Here is a 23,761-nt window from a genome sequence, read left to right as displayed (position 1 = left end):
CAAAAGTACAAAGGAGCGAATGTAATTAATCTCACGAAATAACGGTAACGGGTAACGATCGTATTTTGGACCTCCTAAGGAAGTGATTTTCGTTTTTTGTCCCAATTAATTAATTGCACAGCGTAACCAAGTCAAAGAACATGCCAAAGTGTAGAGGCAAACTTCCTCTACGAGATAAAAATGGTTGTATAATATGCTTGCCCATAGTCTAATCAATCGAAACCGAAGAAATTCTACGCTTTTAGTAGAGAAATTTGAAAAAAGTTCTTGTTTACATTTGGAAAATTTCTGACGGCTTCAATTTCTGTGTGTAACGGTTGCATGGACGAACCGATTAAATTAAATTAATTTCAGATACAATAAACACATTTTCTATGTACGAACGGTTGATGCATGTGCGGAATAGTCATATCTTTCCAACTGGCATGCGAATTGAGTTGGTCTTTCGTTTTAAACTGGGAAATCTGCAGGAAAATGGCCCAGGGAGTCCAAAATATATAGGGGTCCAAAATATATTGGTTACCCTATGCTATCAGTGGAATAATCACCTACAGCGAATTTTAGAAAAAGAGACAACGTAATTGTTAAAATAATATCCAGCAGGGCAAGAGGTGATGACTGAAGGACCCAAAAAACGTGGACTAGTTATGATTTGTAAGGCTTAGATATTAGTTGATGTTGTTTTTCAATGGTCAAATCTATCATTGTTAAATTTTAATCTGCCATTCTGAAAGCATGTAACACAACAATACTCACCATCTTCAAGCGTTGTGTTGAACAGCGGATCGCTCCGGGGTCCTATGCGAGTCTTCGAATACATCGCTATTTGAATTTTGTACGTGACGTACGGTTTCAGTCCAGTTATGCGATGTGATGTGGTTCCCGTAATGTTAAGCGATTCTTCCGGGACTTTGCAGCTTTGATCCCGCGGTGAACTGATGGGACAGTAAATGATACTGTAACCCTCAACGATTGCACTATCTCCACATTCTAGTTTCCACTCCAGATCGATGTAGGTTGACTGCATAGCGGGGATCCAGATGGTTTTCAGCTTGCCGATGTCGTTTTTCTGGGTGGCTGTACACGACGCCCACACCATGCCCGAAGACAGATTACCGGCATTGGCAGCGACAGCAAAATTTAACGTCGAGCTAACGTTGTTCAGTTCATAGCTGTCTCTAGTATTGTCGATTTCATCAAAGTTTATGGAACCATTGCAATCGTTGGGCGAATTACTACTAGAATTACACCAAAATACGGTGTAGGAAGTAATTCTGGATGCGTAATCCGGGACCAGTTTCCAGGATAGCAGATATTTGCCAGCATCCGAGAGTAGCTTCGTTATTTCGGGTTTCGGAGCACGATATCTCCGAGCAGGAATAAAAAGATGACTTGCACCTAGCGAATCTCCCTCGCTGTTGGAACTTCGTATGACGAATGTGTAGTTGCCGTCAGTCATATTCCTGAACTGAATCATAGAGCTTCCATTTCGACCTTCGGTGATATTACTGTGAGAAAAGGAAAATTTATTAATACTGCAGACGAATGTGGTGCATAGCAAAACTTCTACTAAGATAAACACTACCCGTCAAAAGTACGGACTCGTTTGATCCGGTATTTTTTGATATGTAATCACTCCTCGAAAAGTTTAGTATCACCTCTAAACCGATAAATTCACATTGTTATATATCAAAATGCTGATTATCTACAAAGGAACAGTGTATAGTAATGTTCTTCAGAAGGTCGAGTGTCATGTCTACCTATCTCGAGTGATATTCATTATTTTACCTTATGACTCTGGTACCTTTTACTTGTTCGTACCTACGGGATTTCTGAGCTATAAATACTAGCTGCTGTAGGCGCAGAGGGGAGACTTCCCGGACTGTGGAATGATTAACATATTATTTTATTCTTTATTTACAGGATATAAAACAAGGACATTTGCAAAGCAAACTATTTGGTTCGTAATTTTAACCGCCACGGAGCATGTAAAGTTGAACATTTTGAACTACATAGTTCTATTTTGTGAACCAAACGAGATAGAAACTTGGAGTCTTCGACAAAGTTATTCAGTATCAAGGACATTAGAAAGACAAACAATTTAGTTCGAAATAGTAACGCTATGTGTGCGCGTGAGCATAAAAAAGCATTTTCAACTTGTTTCGTCTTATGATTTTGATAAAATTGAAATTTCGAATGTATGAAATATAAATCTCTCCTGATTTTTTTTTTACGCCTAATGTGAATCTGACCTCAATTACTGAAATATAAAGTGGAACATACCCGAATATTTTGAATTTAAGTTGAATGAGACCTGAAGTTAACACGACCTGAATAACTTGAATATGAATTAAATACGTCCTGAATAACCTCAATACTAATGAATATTGTCACATTTAGAGTTGTTCGGTAATCCAATCCACTAGCATTTCTTCCAGAAATAACAGCTCTCCTGGAAATTTCTGTAATTTTTTTCTGAATTTAGTTTTATATTTTCTTCTTTGGATAATTTGCATTCTTCAATAAGTTTAAATACTTTTTTTAGAAATATCGGCCCGATATTTCTTTAGACATTACTCTGGTATTTTTTTTTTCTGGGGCTCAGCCATTAAGTTTACATAAATTTTCCTAATTCGTCCAAATATATCTCTGAGAAACACTCTAAAACACTAATAGTATAGTTTCTCCTAGATAAATTCTAGTTACAATTTATTTGAGTATAATTTGAAAGAATTCCTTTAGAATATCTACATAAATTTCTACCAGAATTCTTTGAAATTTTATTCAGGGGTTTCTCAAGGAGTTCCTTCTAGAAATACTGAAGAAATTCGTTTAGGGGTCGTCCATAAATGACGTAGCATTTTAGGGGGGAGGGGGACTTCGCGAATTTGTGACGAGGGGGAGGGAGGGGTCCCAAGTAATGGACGTAGCATTTTGAATCATGTCGTTGATAAGAGTATGAAAATAAATATTGTGTTGAAAAAAAATACAAACAGATATATTTTTAAACTCTTGTTTTACTTATTAAACTTGGGTTATTCAATGGTGATTCTGCTTGAAAACATTAATATGACAAGATTCAATATTTTCTAATTATTTTAAATTTTCATGATAAGTTAATCGCACATATTTTATAAAGCTTTCAATGGATATATTAATATTCTATTGTATTCAAGTCTTAACTAATTTGTTTAATTTATTTATAAATAAACTAATCATTTAATAAGTTAATTAAAAATCAATGCTCTATCGACATGGAAAACATTGCTTTCCAATTTGTTAACAATAAATAAAATCAACCATTTTTGTTTTATTCGCATAGAATATAGAAATATCGAAGCTTAATTTCTACAAAATAATACAATATGCTCATTTAGACAAATATTAACGTTGCTATAGTAGAACAAGATATTTATGTATTGAATTATACGTTCAATTTTGCAGGAGGTATCTACTCAATGAACACATTGATTTATTTTTGTATATCAATCCTCTTGATGGAATAGCCTCGATAATAATAAGGACACAAAATTTAAGTGTTCTCAAAATTGTCCTATTCAGCTTTCTAAATCACTCGGTAGTTCAGGGAAATGGCTTTTTATTATGTTTTTGTTTTATTATGAGTTGTGTAAGAACATTTCAGAATATTGTTTTAATCATATTCACTGAAATCAGTTTGTTAAGCACGAATAATAAAAAAATAATATAACGAAATTCCGGTTTGATATATTATGAATTATATTTCACTCTTACTCATTACTGTTGGCTTTATCAATCCGCATTAAGGTTTTCACTTTTTTTTTATAAATTGTTTAAACCGTTTTCCAAGAGACTATTGACCGCAACGGTATATCAAACTATTATTCGTCAGATTATCATGAGGTTTTAAGGTTTTAGTCAGTTAATAATATCAATGGATTTTAATGTTTCGGTTTAGCCCAATCACTGAGGAAAACAAAGAAAAAATTAAAAAGAGGTTGGGGGAGGGGTGCTTGATATGCTACGTATTTTTCATGGGGGGGGGGGGGGGTTATCAGAATTTGTGACGAAATGCTACGAGGGGGGAGGGGGGTGTAAAAAATCAGTGAAAAATGCTACGTCATTTATGGACGGCCCCTTATGAACTCCTTCAAAAAAATCTTCCGGATTTTTTTTTCAATATCGCTTGCAGAAACATGGTGGAATCCTAGAAGCACTTTGCAGGGTGACCAGTGAAAAGTCAATTTTAAATTCCCGGTTTTCTCCCGGTTTTTCCCCGGTATTTCAAAAATATTCCCGGTTGAATGATATGCTAAGAAACATTATTTCGATTTTTTTTACCATTTCAAACTTCATTTATGTACGATTTTTTGGTCATAAACCAAAGCATTTAAAGCCCAGTGGTGAATTTTTTGTTTGGCGAAAAGTTTCCACCGACTGGAGCGGGAATCGAACCCACGCCTCATGGCACAATACGGACTGACGCCGCTAACCGCACGGCCAAGAAGCCCACACTAGTTGCTTCATGACACTATATGAAAAACTTTCCCAAGATGTTTCTTCATTAAAAGTTTTTAATTTACTGGATTAGAGCAAGTGGTAACATTTGTATAAAGAATATGTTCTTGACTTTATTGACTAACTTGGGATTCGAATTCAAAAGCATTTGTAAAAATCCACTAAAGTATAGATCGTGCTAGTTAAAACATTACTTGGTATGCAAAATTTTCCCTGTGCCAATTGAAATTCCCGTATATTTCCCGGTTTTCTCCCGGTGATTCGAAATTCCCGGCTTTTTCCCGGTTTTCCCGATTTCCCGGTGCGCTGGCCACCCTGACTTTGTTGAATAATTCATTATGGCGATGATGTTTAAATTCATTCATATATAAATGATAGTAAAGCCTGAAGTTAGCAAAAAAAATCTTCGAAATTATTCCTAATGAATCTTTGGAAGAATTTCTAATTGAATATTTGGACGAATCCTAAGAAAGTCATCATACATTTCTAAAAGAAATCGCAGAAATTATCCCTGGACTTTTCAATACGATACGGTTTAGATGTAGTTTCTGAAATTATATAACAAGTGGTTAAATTTCGAGTTTTGGTGTGTGGCGCAGACGCATGAATCACGAGTTGTATCAAGTGTACAAAGATGCGAATACTATCAAGCGTGTAAAATACGGCAGACTTCAGTGGGCTGGTCACTTAGTGCGAATGTCGGAAGAAAGAATTGCGAAAATAATATTCAGCAGGGAACCAGGTAGACGTCGGCTGTACGCAGTGGAAGAGGACCTGGCGACCCTAAACGTTTGGGGCAACTGGAGAAGTTTCGCCCAAGACCGACGAAGATGGAGCTCTACAATACGCCCGGCAATGGCGTGACGCTTCGCTGTAGCCATCAAGGTAAGGTAGGTATGAAGTGAAACTGAGATAGATAGATTTGGATCAACGCAGTATGAAGTAAATTACCGTAAGGACGCCATTCGCCGCTCATTGAGTTATTTTGAAAAATTTGAACTAATTTTCGCTATAAAAGTTATTATCATGTATTGGTATACCACGAAGGGTTGTATCAAAATGAAATTTATATGAATTTATCTTAAACATTTTTTCTAAAAGAATAATTTAAGCTGTTTAAGGCAATAAATATGAGTTCAACAATGGTTTTACTATGGCAGATAAAAAAATCTTTCTTAGCTGCTAATGTTAAATATGTTGTCGTACTACAGTACAACGATAACAACCAGCTAATGAAAGTAAATTGATTCCAAGTAGTGCTGTGCATAGGGCCTCATACTTAGGATTAGCGGTGAATGGCGCCCTAAACCTGTATCAATGTCATACATGTCATTCGGTACCATTATACATTTTTCACATTTCAACTTTTTTCCTACAAAAACAAATGGTTTATCTTGCGTCTAGCGCAAAAAAATATGAAAAACGACTGATTTTTGAATGAATTTAACATGTTGAAAAGCTGTTAAATGAGCCGTGAAATCTGTTCTCAATAACTTGAAAATTAAGTACAGACATCGGACTGTAATCACTTTAATTTGAGGTGAATCAAATCTGCATCACTTGAATATGAATTAATCATACCTTGATAAGAAGTGAATCAGTTCTGAAAAATTTGATTATTAAATGAATCAGACCTGAGTCACTTCAGCTTGAAGTAAAGCAGACCTGAATCACTGGTAAATTAAATGAATCCTACCTTAATCACTTAAATTCGAGTCGAAGCATGAAGTAAAGCATACCTGCATCACTAGAATATGAAGTGAATCAGATCTGAATTACTGCAATTCAAGTGATTCAGTCCTGAGTCCTCATGCCCAAATCTCCAACATTTGAGCTATCTATTTGAATGATAATTTTCCACAAATCTCGCGATTGTTGCAAAATAACGTACCTACACTAAGTTTTTTTACGTCGACGAATATGTCGCTAAAAAAACGCGTAATTTTAACTACAACGTAAAAATCTACTTAAAATACAAGTTTTCATGCTTTTTTTACGTTTTATGACTATGCAAATCATTATGTTCATCCTTTTACATGTAAAAAAATTCGGAAGGTTTTTCACGTCGTTTTTTTAATAACTTGGATTTTTACGCATTTTAATTGTCCATTTGGAAGCCCTAAACCTACATAAAAACTATTCTGACATCAAGATCGCGAAGTATAGCATTATAAATGCACCTGTAGATAGGTGATGCACAACTTTTCAAGCTGATGTGCAATACTTTTTCAAACGAGTTGGTACTTCAACAAACTTATTTTTGTCCGAATGCACAAACCATAGGTAACAAGATGGGAAACGATCTTATGTTTGTAAGTGACATTTACCTGATTGGGATTCCATTCCTAGTGATTTCAGATATTTTGTAACGAAAACCGGTCGCCGAATTGTGCTTACTCCTAGGAATTTCCCTCCAGTACACGAATATGTCGTTGTACGCGTTGATTTCGAAGCCTCCAATGACGACCTCTGGGGGATTGTCCGGTCTTCGAGGTAATGTCTTAAACAAACAGCTGGAGTAGTTTGACCACATTTCCTCGGTATTTTCCGCCGTTGCAGTTTGCATCCTTATCCTGACATCATAAGTCGTATCGGCAAATTCCAAATCCTCTATTGGGAGTGTGTAGTTCGTCAACGACTTGGCAATATTGGTAATGCTGATAGGCTTCCAAATTGAGTTATCGAAACTCGAAAGAATTTTGATTTGGAAAATGAAGTCCCGTTTGAAGGTCTGCAACTTGTACGAGATTGCCCAATGCAGAATTGCACTTTTGGACGTGATATTAGTGGCTTGGCATACCATGGGCGCTTCCGGTATGACATTGTCGTAGTTATTGATGGTGAAATATTCGACGTTGCGCCCCAGTGTGTTGTTCGACACTAATACAAAATAATAAAATTCATAGGACTGCCGATACGACGATTCCAAATCGATCAGACATGACCACGAGTCGGATTTCCCTTCCAATGGACAATTGTAGTCTACAAATGATGTTTCCCGATCAAATTTGAAGTTGAGCTTGTAATCGGTGGGAATCGGATTTTGCTTTTGTATGAACGAACAGTTCATATTTTGCCAGTTTTCCGAACGACATTTAAAGTTAGTCACATTATACGGTTTATAGCCAACGTAAACGCTTCGCATACCGACACCCTTTGTGTGGTTTAGCTTACATATACATTGGAACTTTCCCGCTGATGCATTATGGACGCTTAGCTGAATAGTTGTCTCATTTACAATCTGTAAGGAGTTCAACAAAATATATTTTTCTTTGCGTAATTAAATTAATATTAAAAAAGCCTACCTTCACATGTTCCCGCTGCATGTGTTCGTGCTGCATATGTTTGTGTTGTGTAGTTGTGTCGTTCATTATGTAAAACATAAGATCATTGCTGGTGAACTTTTCGGTATCTGGATCTGACCGATTCAATGTGCATGTTATGTCGTAGGATTGATTTACTAACCGCACGATGGGTTTCTCCGGCAGAACCCCTGCGAAAAAAAATATATTTGAGTATTTGACATGTGTACATTGATCCATACTATAGTTGTCCATAAAGGGTGCATTCACAAATTTCATAACGCCAAAAAATGGCCAATTTCGGCCACCCCCTCGTAATGCATTTTGTGGATATTTTGTAAATTTTGTATGAGCTGTATCATCTTAAGAACATTCACCCACCCCCTTCAGCGTTATAAAATTTGTGAATAGATCCAAAATATTATACTTACATCCCAATCCAAGTATCGAATAGATACAACACTGTAATGTTAAATATAATAATACTTGTCTCTGTACCATAGTTGCTCTGGAAAGAATGAAAAAAATATTAAAGATCACTTTACGAAATTGATAAACAGTAGAGTATCTTGAAGGGCAAGGCGGGGTAAGATGGGTCACCTAAGAAATGGACCTCTGTAACTTCCTGAACACCATCAGAGTACCAGTAACCGCTCATGCCACTATTTTTTCACTCACTAGGTACAAAATGATTTTCCGTGTAAAAATATAATCTTTTCCTACTTCCGGCAACATCATTTGCTTTTAGAATAAGCCGTCCGACATGATTTTCATATGTTAAGCGGCTATTGGATCAATATAAACTACAGTTAGCCTCAGGCAATATTCATTTAGGGTAGAATTACCAATTATCGCTAAAGAAGCAATTATGACAACAGTGGGTACAAACAGAAATCAACGTAATTGTTCCACTAGAATATAGCGGCTAATAATAATATACACAGGAATAATAAAAGCTATTTGTTTCTGATCATAATTAGGCCTTGATAAGGACATTCGTGCTATCACTTTTCGAAAAACGAACATTTCGAAACATTGCATTACGCACATAACTCCTTTTTAGCCGTTTGCTAAGGAACACCCGTGCGGAAACCGAATAGATAGATAGATATCTTTATTTAAGGGATTTGCAGCCCGATGCTACCTGGAAACCTAATTTTTCGTCCAATAAACTATTTCAATCGATAAAAATAAGCCTTCTGAGAACAAATTAACATACCTAACTAACCTAGAAAAGTTTTTTCTTGCTTATCTAATAGAGGGGAATCACTTTTACCTATTAGAGCACTTGAAACCCATTAATAATCAGATTTTCACTAAATTCCACGAAAATGTTCATTTTGCCTCGATACCTTTTTACCAACCTTGTTTTTGACTTAATTTTTTATCTTGTTTTTCTAACATTTGATATGTTTTTTTCCCGTCATGAATGAATGCAATGCAGCACAATGTACTGATTAAGAACTTGGAAACGGATCATTCAGGATCGAATTCTCAAATATTTTCTTTCCGTCTTACCGGATTATATTAAGATCTAATGGAGATTGCAATTCATTATGGATAGATACATTTGATCATGAGGGTGAAAAATCGTCCGTCCCGCAAGTAACTACTGAGTAACTACTGAGCCCTGGCGGTCCCTCCGTACGAAGAATAACTGATAATATGCAGAAACATACTAACAGATCCTCAGCCTGAAAGCAGCCATTTCATGATAAATCATGAACCCTTAGAGGTGTGCAAAAGTATTGGGAAGGTGATATGCTTTACAGACGGACATTATTTTATGGTGCGCCTTCACTTTGGCACCGTCATTCCCCATGGTCCAGACCAGGGAGCAACTGAAAAATATTGCCATTTTACGGTCTTAAAACAACAATTTGCTTAATGTGTCGAAGCTACATTGTTTGACATAAAGTCATTTGGCATAAAGTTGTTTGGCATAAATATCATTTCGCATAATGGTCATTTGTCATAATGGACGTTTAACATAAAACACAGACAATTGGAAAAATAAATAGTGCTACGTAAAAGAACAGCTTGTGTTCGAAAGAAGGGAAAATCATCGATGGCAATGTTAGCAGTTGTAATGCCAACAATTTTATTAGAACAAAAAGGAAAATTATCAATTTTCATTAGTTAGTAGTTACAATGCAAACCACTAGTTGAATAACGTTATTAGAAAGAACTGCCTATGATCAAAAAACGGGTAAATCACGTATGTAAATGTTACATTATAATGCCAAAACATAGCAGCATTGCCAGATTTTCAATGGTGCGCACAAACCACCAAATTGCGGTAATGGGAAAGTGGGTAGTATAAAAAAACTTGCTCAACTCAATTTTCAATGTTTATGCCAAACGACCGTTATGCTAAATTATTATGCCAAGCGGCTTTATACCAAATGACTTTATGCCAAATGACGTTCCCCCATTAAAATACAGTTTTAACTGTTGTATGTTCGATTTCCGATAGGTGTACAATTACATTGCGGAACAAGCCCTGCCCTTGGGTGATGGGATTGACGGTGATTTATCAAGTGAATACATATTGTTGATATTGTGAAATTACTCTAATGCTAATATATTGATCGCGAAAATTAATCGTAATTATAACTTATAAAATGTAAGCTAGTCTAATTGTTTTAAGTTATATAATGACATGTGTTTCAATGCTTCAATATATTTTACACTTGATTTATCACACCTTCAGCATGAGTTTAGTTACTGTCGCATGATCTAACACCAGATAACTACGTGTAATGCTGGAGGGACCGGCAGGGCCTACTACCAGTCTCTACTAACACTCAAATCACTAACAAGACTGGGAAACCAACGATCACCTTCATCAGTAGCACTATTTCTAATAGTATTATTAGTTCAATATACATCTTTTTCAGTAGACCATGAGGTGCAAGAGTGGGTGCGGGTGGTCTCTGCGTCTTACAGGTCATTGAAAATAGACTTTTATGTTAGGTTTACTAACAATGTAGTAATTATTACCTTAGTAATACCGTAAGGTACCGTAATTCAGCGCATCGCCTAAATCCGCGTGTTTGGTCCGACATTTGTCGAAATTTAAGAAAAATTTTGAAATTTTCTCATACTGCTATTTGTATATGATGGTAATGCATCATAATTCCAATTAAAATTTTCATTAATAATAATTTACGATTTTTGAGAAATATTCCAAAATGTGAATTACGGCATTCTACGGTATTGCGTTATCTAGTAAGGTAGGTTGTAGCGGTATTAGAGATAGTTTAGAAGTGTTATTGATATATGTTCTTCTTCTTTCTGGCATAACGTCCCCACTGAGACAGAGCCTGCTTCTCAGCTTAGTGTTCTTATGAGCACTTCCACAGTTATTAACTGAGAGCTTGCTGTGCCAATGACCATTTTTGCATGCGTATATCGTGTGGCAGGTACGAAGATACTCACACTCAATTTTCGTTTCTCAGTTCGGTAATTTATTTTACGGTTCTCGACTGTAAAATGTAAAGTTTACCGACTTATCAGCTTATTTTGTTGAAGTTTACTGTTATTCAGTACACATTTTCAACTTTTACTGAATACAGTAATTGAAATTGCTGAGTGTATCGTAAATGTTTGAATTTACTGGAACTCATCAGTAAAAAGAAAAAGTCAGTAAAAATAATTACTGAATTATCGGTTCAGGATATGCTTTTACTGAACAGTCCGCTAAACGAAATAAAAACATTATCGAGCGCATGCATAGAAATGTCAAAAACGATTCGGTGACTTTATCGCAAATTTCAACGGATTCCTAGTGTCGCTTCCTGAATGGAAATCGTTTTTGATTATTAATGCTGTGCTTGGTTTACTCATGGTAGGTACATTGTAAGATTATTAAGCTCCCGATTATCATTTATTACAGAAAATGAGAATCGTTTTGCGCTCGAACAAATGATTGGATTTCACTCAAATGATCAAATCGTTGCAAATTAATTTCGTCGCTGGTGAAAAGCAGGAGCGAATCTTTCCGTTACCAATTGTTATGTTTCCTGTAAGTCCTTCTCAAATTCCATCGCGATCCAACACATTCATAGAAATAATCGAGCGAACGAATCTTTTTGAGATTCTGCGATCGTCAGTAATCCTGTTCTGCTACGCAAACCAAATTTTTGGTGCCTTTTTCAACACCCACCATGAGGAGCTGGCATACGTATTTGTTGTTGCAAAGATCCGCCAAGAAAGTGCTTGGATGGAATTTATGGTTGATGAAATGCACAATTCAATAAATCTAAGAGGCAAAACGATTATTAGGCATACTGGGTTTCATTTAATAAGCCGAGAAACTCAGCAAATTATTGTAAACAAACCAATTTCACCGAAAAAGACAGCATTGTATGTGCAGCAAAAACTACTGACAAAATCAGCATTGTTTGACAGCGCATGAATCTATAGCTTTACGGAGTTTTCGGTAGCAATAATTTTTACTGAGTTAACTCTGCTGTTCAAAAACCCAGTAAAATTTTACCGACTTCGGTAATAAAATCTAAGTGTGCTCTATGCCCAGGGAAGTCGAGAAAATTTCCAATCCGAAAAGATCCTCGACCGGTGGGATTCGAACCCACGACCCTCAGCTTGGTCTTGCTGAATAGCTGCGCGTTTACCGCTACGGCTATCTGGGCCCCAGATTGATATATGTATAATAATTAGAAAACTGATGACGCTGTTGTTACTGAAATGTTTAATTTTTTACTGTCTTTTATAATATGATATAATATTGTTGAACAAAATGCTGTAATTTATAACTTATTTAATTCTCTAAAAATTTTTGCACTACTTTGCATTTATCACACCAACACTGGCGACATTATCGTTCTTTGGGAAGTATTTCTGTTATGTAGTAGTAACCTCTATCGTTTTTATTCTAACGATCATAACATAATTATTGTGGAAATAACATAGAAGTAGCTTTTGTATTTGTAGTTAAGGTATTATGGTATTAGTTGAGATATGACACTTTGTTAGTGTCTATGAATATACCGCTTTGATGATATCACACATATTTTCTAATTCTCTATTTCTCGGTACACCGGGCACGGGGAACGTCCCTCGGACTCAACGGACCAGCGATGGACCGCATCTCAAGCTAAGTAGAAAAATTATACTGCATACTATTTTTGTTGATACTGAAACCACAACTTAACGGTCCCTACATATTCACCCGCCCGATAATACAGCCTTTCCAATCTGGAAACTAACTTGAGACATTATTCAATTGAAAATTTTGAGAAGACCTCTGAACAATAACAATACGACGAACATAAAACACATCGCTGACCATACCGAACACATTTACAGTACATTTCGATTTGATACTTCTTCTCATAATTATCTATAACTTGGAATGGGTACTACAAGTTGTCAACATAGATAGTCATCTCTCCTAGAAATTGTAATAATTAGCATTCCAGCGCGACCTTTGGAAGATAAGACTTTTTAACTTGACTCATATTTTGGAATCGATCAGAACAATAGATTGGATTAGATTGGAACACATCATTGTCATTGTTTCAGACTAGTAGCATAAACAACTAAAATACACGAGAATACATGACATACAAGACCTGAAAAATTACGAGACACTTCAGATAGTTCTTGTTCGCGTATAGATGGAAGCACATTTCATGTTTTTCACTTCTATAACGTTCATTCGGGAAAACGGATCTTCCATCAAATCGCTATCATTTTAAATTCGACCGCAACCTATATAATTAACAATCTCTGTATATCATTGTCAAAAGATGCTTGGAGATGACATTTGGGCTGCAATTTATCAACATAGACTACAACATAGCTCTGTATGTTATTACCAAGAAGTGCATTCATTTACAACATATATTTTCATGTCGCTTCTCCATGCGTAAACAAGAATCCGAATTGCTCAGGACTAAAAGCTGACTATACAAACACGACAACGGGAGGGAAACTGAAGCAAAAACAATTTAATAAAACTACTTCTGCACAATATTCAAACAAAATAGTGTTAAAGCGGGCAACATAGCCTATTCCGTCTAAAGCTAAGTATGCTGTTTAGCTCAAGAAAAGTAAAGAAATTCCTTGACTGAATGGGTCAAGAAATTTCCTACAAAGAGCCCCCTTTGAAGTGACATTTCTTTTCAACTGCGTACTGCGATCAGAAAAATGTGATTTTCTTGACCATTTCTTGGAAGAAATTTTCCACGCATCGAGATAGGCGAAAAAAAAATTACATTGCGGAACAAGTTTTTGTCTCAAGCACCAAAATACAAAATAATACTATTTTAGTCAACTTGCATGCAAGTTTGCCAGCTTGTAAGGCAATTTATTTGCATAATTTGCCACAGAACTCAAACTTTATATGTATAACAATACTTATCAACAAAGTTTACAATACTTTCGATGCGAAAAAGTTATATTTTGGTGGTTTAAAAAAGTATTGTTTTTTTTTGTAAGAGAAACGAAACATTTTGTATGGAGACCGCAAGCATGTTGAAAAAATCGGTGTAACCTAAATTTAATCGAGCAATTTCAACCAAATTATTTCTAAAATGAAAGTTTGAGTCCTATTATACATGCTTAGTGGATTAGATCACAAAAAAGTTTGAAAAATTATACTTCAGATTTAATGTAGATATCAATAAAACCAGTGTTTTATGCAACTTTGGCACATGTAGCTAGAAATTGTGACGTGCTGGAATATTTCTGAGAATGGCATAAGATTCAGCAACCTCAATTTTACTAGAGACACATAATTTGATCCTTGAGACACACAAACATGTCATTTTTGTTACGCTGTGTTATTTTTCAAAAGTTCTCAAAACCAAAAATTCGTGTGCTCTTCTGAATTCAAATCACATAAAAAGAGAAACTTGGGGCCCAGATAGCCGTAGCGGTAAACGCGCAGCTATTCAGCATGACCAAGCTGAGGGTCGTGGGTTCGAATCCCGCTGGTCGAGGATCTTTTCGTAAAGGAAATTTTCTCGATTCCCAGGGCATAGAGTATCTTCGTACCTGCCACACGATATACGCATGCAAAAATGGTCATTTGCACAGTAAGCTCTCAGTTAATAACTGTGGAAGTGCTCATAAGAACACTAAGCTGAGAAGCAGGCTCCGTCCCAGTTGGGACGTAACGCCAGAAAGAAGAAGAAAAAGAGAAACTTCAAAATTTGAGCTAAACATAATATGACCATTTAGAGGTGGCGCAAACGATTTGAAGGTGAATTTCCAAGTTATAAAAATGACCTTCAGAGAAATATACTTAACTTTGTTAATTTTTAACCAATTTTTGCATCATTCTCTTCAAAATCAAATGTATGGAAACTTCTAGAACACTAAATTAGTTTAAAATCAAACCTAGTCTCATTTAAAAATAGTTTACTCAAAATTTTTCCTCATTTTATTAAATCAATCATTTTTGTTTGACCATAACTTCATAAATACGCAACCGATTCCAAAACTTTTTACATGCTTTTGAAGCTAATTTAGTTGTCTTTAAATATTCTACTAAAAATTGTTTTTACCATGTAATTTTGCAAAAACTGCACAAAAACATGTTTTCTAACGAAAAATGCAAGCTTTTTTTCCTCGCCAGGTAAACATTATTTCTAAAGCTGAAACTAGTTTTTTCTAATTTGTTTAACCTTTGGAAAGGTCTGTGCAACAATTTTTAAAAAAATATGTGTTATTTTAACTCGTATTCAAAATAAAATGCATTATAAAATTTATGCTTATGGCAAAATGCTATTTCCGGCAGAAAACCTTAAATAAGCATTGAAAGAAATCATGTTTTTGAGTAGTTTTTGTTGAACAACTAAGTCAAATCCATTTTGTAGTAAAATGTGTTGTATACACAGCTTTAAAACAACAAATTTAGCTTCGAAAGAATGTAAAAAGATTTGGGATCATTTGAAAAATAAGCCACAATTTGGTTTACAAATATGAAATTGGGGTAATTTTAGTTACAAAAACAATACTTTTCATTATTCCAAAGATGAAAGTACAGTACAAAAGCCTCTCCACATCTCGATAGGGATTATCGAGATAAAGAGAGATCGAGACGAAGAACAATAATTTTATGAACACTAGATTGAAAATCACTCCGTTAAGCTAAGTATGCTGTTCCGCTCAAAAAAAGTAAAGAAATTCCTTGACTGAATGGGTCAAGAAATTTCCTACAGTGAGTTCCATTTGAAATGACATTTCTTCTCAACTACGTACTGCGGTCAGAAAAATGTGATTTTCTGGACCATTTCTGGGAAGAAATTTTCCACGCATCGAGATAGGCGATTCCTTTTCTTGTCAGTAGCAAACCTGCCTTTACTAGGAAAATAATAAACAGACAAACTTCATTTCGAGTTTCCAGGTTGTTCTGAATCGCTTAAATCTGGTCTAGTAACCTTTGATTATGTTCATATCGACATATCCGTCTTTGCATTTGTTTACATCGGTGGAGGACCGGTGCTAACACAGGCCTGTCATATTCATAGAAGAAATGTCAAAGTGCTTCCCGATCAGCTGATTTGAGACGTCATGTGAATAGGCCTATGCCAGTAAAAGCAGTGGCGTCGCGTCCACATGTGCAACATGTGCACTGCACAGGTGGCAAATCGTTCAACATAACAACCTACAATTTATACTATTATTGAAGTACGATTCTTTAATTCTCTCAATAAAATTTTGCATATTTCAATTATCTTTATCATTGATCATCCCAATTTTCACCTTTCAAATTATTTGTTATATTTTTGCTATTCAAATTACATAAATGCAAAAGCTGTTTGGTGCGGCGCGAGATCTGTGCCCTAATTTTCCCTACGCGCTCAGTGCGATGCATGCTACGCAACACTTTGTTCCACGATACACGTTGCTGCTGTGACGATGAAACCCAACGTGAGCACTCTCATCGGGAGACGCGTTGCCTTTCGTTGTACACACAATTCTGTATATGTGGTAGAATGTTTTTTGCACTACAAATGCCAGTGTGTAAGTAGCCAAAGCGTCAACTCTGGCCGGTGCACAGTCTTGCCACATCAATCTGTGCGAGCGTGCGGTAGGGAGACAAGAGACAAATAAATACACGAGAGAGATCCTTTTTGCTTGCTCTCTTTTTTCCTTCGCGCTTTCAACATCACCACGCTTGTGATGTGGAGTACTGGCGTGATTTTTTAGACGGCTGACGGTAAGAAGTTTCTGTAGGTTTGAGACTCAGGGCCCGCGCGTTTTTTTTTTGTACAATACTGGTTAAGAACCTCGCTTCCAGCATACAGTATTAGCGCGGTGGTACTTGTGATGGTCAATCAGAAGACAATCAGAAAATGAATTCAAAAGCGGTCGTGCCCTCCGTACCGTCATCGTCAGTATAACGCTTGTGGTGTGGTTCAAAGCGAGCAATTTTTTTGATGCGTACACCAAGTACACGAAGCGAACGATCTTGTATAAATTCTATGAAAAAATATGGGGGTTATCATCACTAACTCTATATTGCAATATTAGTTAGAATCCAGTGCTATATAAATCGAAACTGATGACTCGCATAATTTGAATTATTTTTATATTATTATATTATTTCGTATTATTTTCATATTTTTTCAATTTTACAAATTCCCCATAATGATAACTAATCGTTAAAATTGAAAAAGTGAAAAAATAAAACTTAACAACCCGATTAGCATCTGCAATCATAAATGTTTTTAATCAACTGAAAGACTAGAAAAAATATATATTTGAAAACGAAGGTTAGTAAAGTTTGATTATACATTTTATTACCTTATAAAAAAAATGGTTTGAATCCAAGATGTACCTAATAATGACATATATAAAATTACACTAATGTTGTTTCCGTTTTTAGGAAGTGGGTCGGTTATCAACACATAAATAAACCAACGTCAAGCAAATTGTTGTTCGGTCGAACTTGAATCGGATTGGGGTTAAAACTGTGGTTCAGAACAGGTTGCGCCAGTACCAACCTAGGTCAAAAACGAATTCGACATAATTTAGAAGTGCACAGGTTGATAATTAGGCCACGCGACGCCTCTGAGCAAAAGTGAAAGGCCTATAGAGAAAATTGGAAACAAAAAATCAACAAGAACACATCGAGATATGGAGATATCGAGATAAGGAGGATATCGAGATATGGAGAGAGAAATCGTGTGCAGAATAAAGGGACCGAAGCAATCATCGACATAGGGAGAGATATCGAGATGTGGAGAGTCGACTCTAAATGGAAACAGTTTATGATTGTCGAACAAGAGATGACACCTTAGGTAACGTCAATAACTTGGACATGCATATAATTTGGACAAGCTAGTCTTTTTTTTTTGATATTTAAACGTTTATTCAACAGGCTCAAGCACCTTTAGGCATAACGGAGCCGAATTCAATTGATTAATAATTGCTTCTTAGTAATGTATGTTAATTTTTGAGAACTGTAAAACTCGCGGTTGCCCAACGATAATAAAACAGTTCAAGGAGAGGATAGGGTTTAGGTTTACACGTTGACGTTTAGCAAAATAGTTAGTAGCGTTGTTGCTGCAGGTCAACAACCGTAGAGTGGACATAACGACAATCTGTAACGGTACAAACAAACGTATTCCGAGGGGACAAGGTGCACAAACAGAGCCAAAAAGAGGACGAGATGGACAATCAAATAGCGAGAGTGGAAAATCAAGCAATGACATCAATTTGATTCAAGAATTTGGTGGAATGCCATCCTTTTGCTTGAATTTTTAACGATTTTCTAACATGTCTTTTCCAACTACAACGAAAGCTTTCTCAACGATGTTTAAGACTAGGTTCAAATGCAATTTTAAACATCTGCAGATCAAGTAGCAGGACTTAATTATTTAATTATTTATTTTGAAAATTATTCTATGCAGGCCTGGTTGCGTTTAAGTGCCTTGAATATAGGAACTTTTGAGAACTCTAGTTTGAAAAAATGAACAAAAAGGGGATCAGACAGAAACCAAGAAGGGACCAAAAATGGTTCAAACAGGAAACAGAAAACCAAAATGTAACCTAAAATGATCCATAAGAAAAGAGAATCAGGCCAGACATTTCTATTTTTTTGTAATTCTTCATGACGACATTACGATAGTGTTACTGCTCGTATTACTGTATGTAGTATTTCACGATTTTTTTTTTCTAGGAATTTCGTGAGAATTTATTTATTTTCCAAAGTTTCTGAGATAGATCCGAAGATACCTGTGTAATTTCTCCAAGAATGTTTCGGATATCTCAAGAGTATAGCCTGGATTTTGACGAGGATAACTATAGAATTATAGAAATTACCCAGGAATTCCTCCAAAGACTCTTTTAGATATTATCCAAGGAAAGCCTAGTCCTCCATGATTGTATCAGGTGATTATTCTATAGATTTCCCTAGTAATAACTGTAATTCCTTAATAATTCCTGAGGAAATAACTGAAGGTGAATCGTTGGACTGCTCAAGGTTTTCTTGGAGAAAGTCCTCTAAGCATCCTTTGCAAAATCACTGGAAGAATTTCTGTGAGTATTGCTAAAAGAATCTGTAGAAAAAAAAGTTAGGGGAATCCCAGTATGAGTCCCCGAAAGTATTCCAGATGGAATCTCTGGAAAAATCATGAGACGTACATGATTGGTTTGAGATTTCACAGAATTATCTGATGTTTTGAGTGAGTATTTCATTGATTTTGAATAGTTTTCAGATTTTTCCGCCAAATTTTCCTGATTGCTCTTCAAAGAATATAAGATTACGATTCTAATGACACATTGATTCAAAATTAAGGTGAAGATGAATCGAAGCCAAAGTTCAAATTTTATCAATCACTAGCTGGTAGTGACCAATCGATTAGGTTTTCAGAACAAACGGATGTTTGGTTCTCTAGATCCGTGCTCTTGAAAATTTGAACTTTGGCTTCGATTCATCTTCACCTTAAAGTCTACCTAATACTGAGAAAATCAACCATTTTTCCAGTGTGTTTTACGAAAAATGTCACAATATTGAGTAAAAATTTTGCATACAAAATTCATTAAATGTCTTTGGAAAAATACCTACGAAGTAAGAATAACTCATTGCCTTTCGAATGCACCATAGAGAACTTCAATTAAACGTGTATTCAATGAGTTATGGACAAAACAATTTTGCATGTTTTTAAAAGGGTGAATTCAAACTTTTTCAGGGGAGTGCATATCTAAAATTAAGGTGGCACGGAAAACCGTGTTATTTTCCCTATCTTTTGTCTCACACTAACAATTATCATCAAAACTTTGCAGAAGCAAAGCAATGAAGCTGAAAATTGAATGGGTTGTGTACTACATTATAGAATTTTAGTGATAAAATTTTCGCATCGATATATGGAGTGGTTTTTCAGATTTGCTTCTTCAAGTGGATAGGATGATTATGATGACGTCCCATGCGGCCTTTAAGCTTTGTTTATCTGAATTCCAAAATAGATTGTGTTTTTTTTTTGCAGTAGATATAATTTGGCCATCTGATGAAACACACTGGAATGTTACATGCATGCATACTTGCGGGCGTATTTCGTGTGGGAAGTATGCACTTCAACAGAAAATTAAACTATAGGGATTTGAATTCTAAACTTGTAATCAACTCAGTTATTGGGTCACCAAGTGGTTCGGTAGCTTAGTTGGTAAAGCGCTCGTCTAGCATACAAGAGTCCTGGGTTCAAATCCCAGCCGAGCACGTAGATTTTTTTCATAATTTCACCCATAATTTGTCCATCTTTACCACGCGTAATGAGTTAATTAATTTAATAACTATGCGGATTGGATTACCGAACAGCTCAATATAAGTGTCAATTTAGAAAATTAAACGCCTATCTTGATGCATGGAAAGTTTATTGTAAGAAATGTTCATGAAAATCACATTTCTTTGATTGCAGTAGTAGAAGCATTATTATTTCTATTATCGCAGTACGCAGTTGAGAAGAAATGTCATGGGGCTCTCTGTAGGAAATACTTGACACGTTCAGTCAAGCAGTTTCATTACCTTTCTTGAGCGATATAGCATACTTCGTTTAAGAAATGGTCAGTGAGCTAGTGAGCTCCATTTGAATTGACGTTTCTTTTCAATTAAGTACCGCGATCAAAGAAAAACGCTTTTCTTGAGCATTTCTTGCAAGAAATTTCACGCACCGAGATAGGCGATCAGGTGCATAGTCTCCATGTCATAATGCTGTACTTTATAAGCATTTTACCCTTAGAAACTCATAGAACAGTCAACAATTAAGCTTAGTAGTAACATTACGTAACAATATACTAACACTAAGCTCTTACGGTCAATTTCCCCGTAATCTCAACAGCTGAACAGTTCGGTGAAATAAAACACCATAATTCCGTCGAAATTTTACGGATTCTAGTGATTTTTCACCGAATACTGTAAAAATTTACCGCACTCCGTTAATTTGTTTCACCGAACTGTTCAGCTGTTGAGATTTTACAGGAATCCGTAAAATAATATAAGTGTGTAATATCTTATGTAGTAAATCGATCGCCGTTCCCAGATTTATCCTTAGCCTGTCCAAAATATACGATTTGATAAAGTGTTTAGAAGTAAATATATTGTTGTTTCTTGTTTTCAAACAGTAATTCAAAAAATAAATCACTTGTTTTTGCATTGACCTGAAAAATGGGTATCGTTGCTACTAAATAAATTACAATTTGATGCTTTTTTAGCAACTTGATGTGAAAGCAGTACCCTGCATGATACTGAATTTAAAACACTGTATTGGAGAACTATAGTAGATAACATTTTTTAGTAATTTCTCGTTAGAAGTAGTTGTTGACTCGATAAAGCGCTAGTAAGGTCGAGGGCATCACTGCTCTATTTATAGCAACTCATCTATAGGTATATTAGGAATATTGAAATCCACCCTCCATGCATGTTTTAATTAACATATTTTGAAAATCTGGCACGAACGATCTCTGTATCAATAATTCAATATTTGAATTTGATGGTCAATGCACCGCCACAAAGTCACAAACGATAGTGATAGATTCATTCCATTCATTCACGAAGATAACATACACATTTTTTGGTAAACAAACCTATCGGTATACAAAATCCCAAACCAACATAAACTAACACATACAAAAAGGCACTTACCGTGTTGAATTCCAGGAATTAGAAAATAAAGTTTGAGATCATTTTGACGAATTTAAGAGTAGTCGGCCTTGTTTATGGATTCCAAAGCAACGATGTTTCCTAGAATATGAACATAAAACTTCTTATCCACACGCTGAAAATCGAATAAAATATTCATCAAATTTCGTCGAATTCCAGGAAACCGAACCTACCGAGAGCAGAAGGTGGACCCTTGCCGTTCCGAATAAGCGGAATTTCAATCCGGAATGAGCACTTTTATCACATCAACCGTAGCTATTTAACTTGTCCACTTTATGGTTTACAATTTAGGCACTAGCAGCGTAGAAATACTCATAAAACATTTTCAAAATAAAACTAAAATTTGCTCCTCATCAAAAATCTATGTCGTTGTCGACGCTGATGGGCTGCTTTTATTTTCTCCTCTGCCCAGCTGAACAGTGCTGCCAGAGTGTTAGGAAACAGAATGGCTAGGGGTGTTCAATTAAATTCGAATAGCGATACTTTTTTACATTGTATCGAAAAGAGACATGAGCCCACACGGAGAAACAAAAGTAAATATTCAAAAGAAAACAAAAGTATGAGCCATTTTACGAAGCTGGTCAAATGCCAAGAGACCTGGGATTAAAGTTTATCTTTCCAATTCGTGATCAAACGTCAACATCCCACCGCAAAATCGCTAGTGTTTGGAGGTGATTTTAACCTCCAAATTGCCAAATAACCTCAAAATCATCACCTCCAAGTTAGTTCTAATAACCTCCGTTACATGAAATATGGTGGCGCGTCGATCGTCGCAAGTTTATCGTTAAACAGTCAATAATCGTCATCAGTTTCTGCGATGACTTGACGATGGTTGATGACTGTGCGCATTTCTAGCGAAGCTTTTCACACAAGCGAAAACTTAAATGGAGAATAATAATTAAAATATTTGTGATCACAAAAGTGCCTTTTTGTGTGAAACATGGGTAACAAAGAGGTAGCTGATACAATAATTAGGTGTAACAAACATTTTTGGATCTCTTTTTTGTAATTTTCTATCCAGCTTTTTACGAGCGCTAATGGCTGCCGCAAACAGGCTCGCTTTCTGGTAGGGACATTCCGATTTGACGTTTAGCTTGGGTCCGTTCAATAGAAAATGACCCAAGCCAAACGTCAATTCGACATGTCCCTACCAGAAAACGAGCCTGTTTGCGGCAGCCATTATCGCTTTTAAAAACCTGGATATGTCCCCGTTTGGTAAGATGAGGCATTGTTGAAAATCACGCTGGATTTTATCAAAACAAAATCCCAGGTCTCCTGTCAATTGACGCCGCAGTGACGATCGGCTGTTCCGTAACGTCTCGTAAAATGGCTTATACTCAAGGATTATTTATTGCGTATTCAACTGAAACTCAGAAAACAGGGCACTCGTCGGAAAGCAACCTTACCACACGCGACGAACACGTTATAAAAACTTAGTCATTTTGGGTAGAAGAGGGAAAAAAATAAGTGTATCTAAACTGCCAAAAATATTATAGAACTTGTTTTTTAAAGTTGTAGGAATATTTTCTTGTTTTGTTTATTTGCAAATCACAGAAAGAAACACTTTTTAGAGTTAAACTAACAACTTTCATTTTTTTATCGGCTGGGTAAGTATTATTTTAGGTCGCGTGAAATACAATTAGCGTGCATATGTTTATACAGTCGAATTTCGTTCGTTGCACTACGTTTAATTGCACTTCGTTTTAATCGGGCTCCCGTTAAGTGGGCTATAGCCCACCTAAAACGAAAACAAGCGTCACATTCTGACATAAACCGCAAATTGTCAATGTTGGTAGCCCCGAATTTCTATTGTAATCGGTGTTTTGAC

The 23,761-nt window shown here is 35.8% G+C and overlaps 1 protein-coding gene across 2 annotated transcripts in view; it reads right to left on the bottom strand.

The window, feature by feature from the left end:
• Positions 1-22,357, bottom strand: part of LOC5576380 (cytokine receptor) — a 31,569-nt gene extending 9,212 nt beyond the window's left edge. The window contains exons 1-6 of one of the 2 annotated variants that reach the window (XM_021844028.1): positions 22,107-22,357; positions 21,916-22,048; positions 8,231-8,307; positions 7,803-7,990; positions 6,825-7,738; positions 757-1,508 (exon numbers count right to left, since the gene is read on the bottom strand). In XM_021844028.1, coding sequence (XP_021699720.1) covers positions 757-1,508; positions 6,825-7,738; positions 7,803-7,990; positions 8,231-8,300 — 1,924 coding nt within the window. In that variant the 5' untranslated portion in view covers positions 8,301-8,307; positions 21,916-22,048; positions 22,107-22,357. The remainder of the gene's footprint in view (positions 1-756; positions 1,509-6,824; positions 7,739-7,802; positions 7,991-8,230; positions 8,308-21,915; positions 22,049-22,106) is intronic. The other variant, XM_001662546.3, reaches the window with a different exon arrangement.
• Positions 22,358-23,761: the final 1,404 nt, after the last annotated feature.

This window comes from Aedes aegypti, chromosome 2, assembly GCF_002204515.2.
Source record: "Aedes aegypti strain LVP_AGWG chromosome 2, AaegL5.0 Primary Assembly, whole genome shotgun sequence".
NCBI classification, from domain to species: domain Eukaryota; kingdom Metazoa; phylum Arthropoda; class Insecta; order Diptera; family Culicidae; genus Aedes; species Aedes aegypti.
Note: the sequence above shows the minus strand (reverse complement) of the source record. Positions and strands in the feature narration are given on the sequence as shown.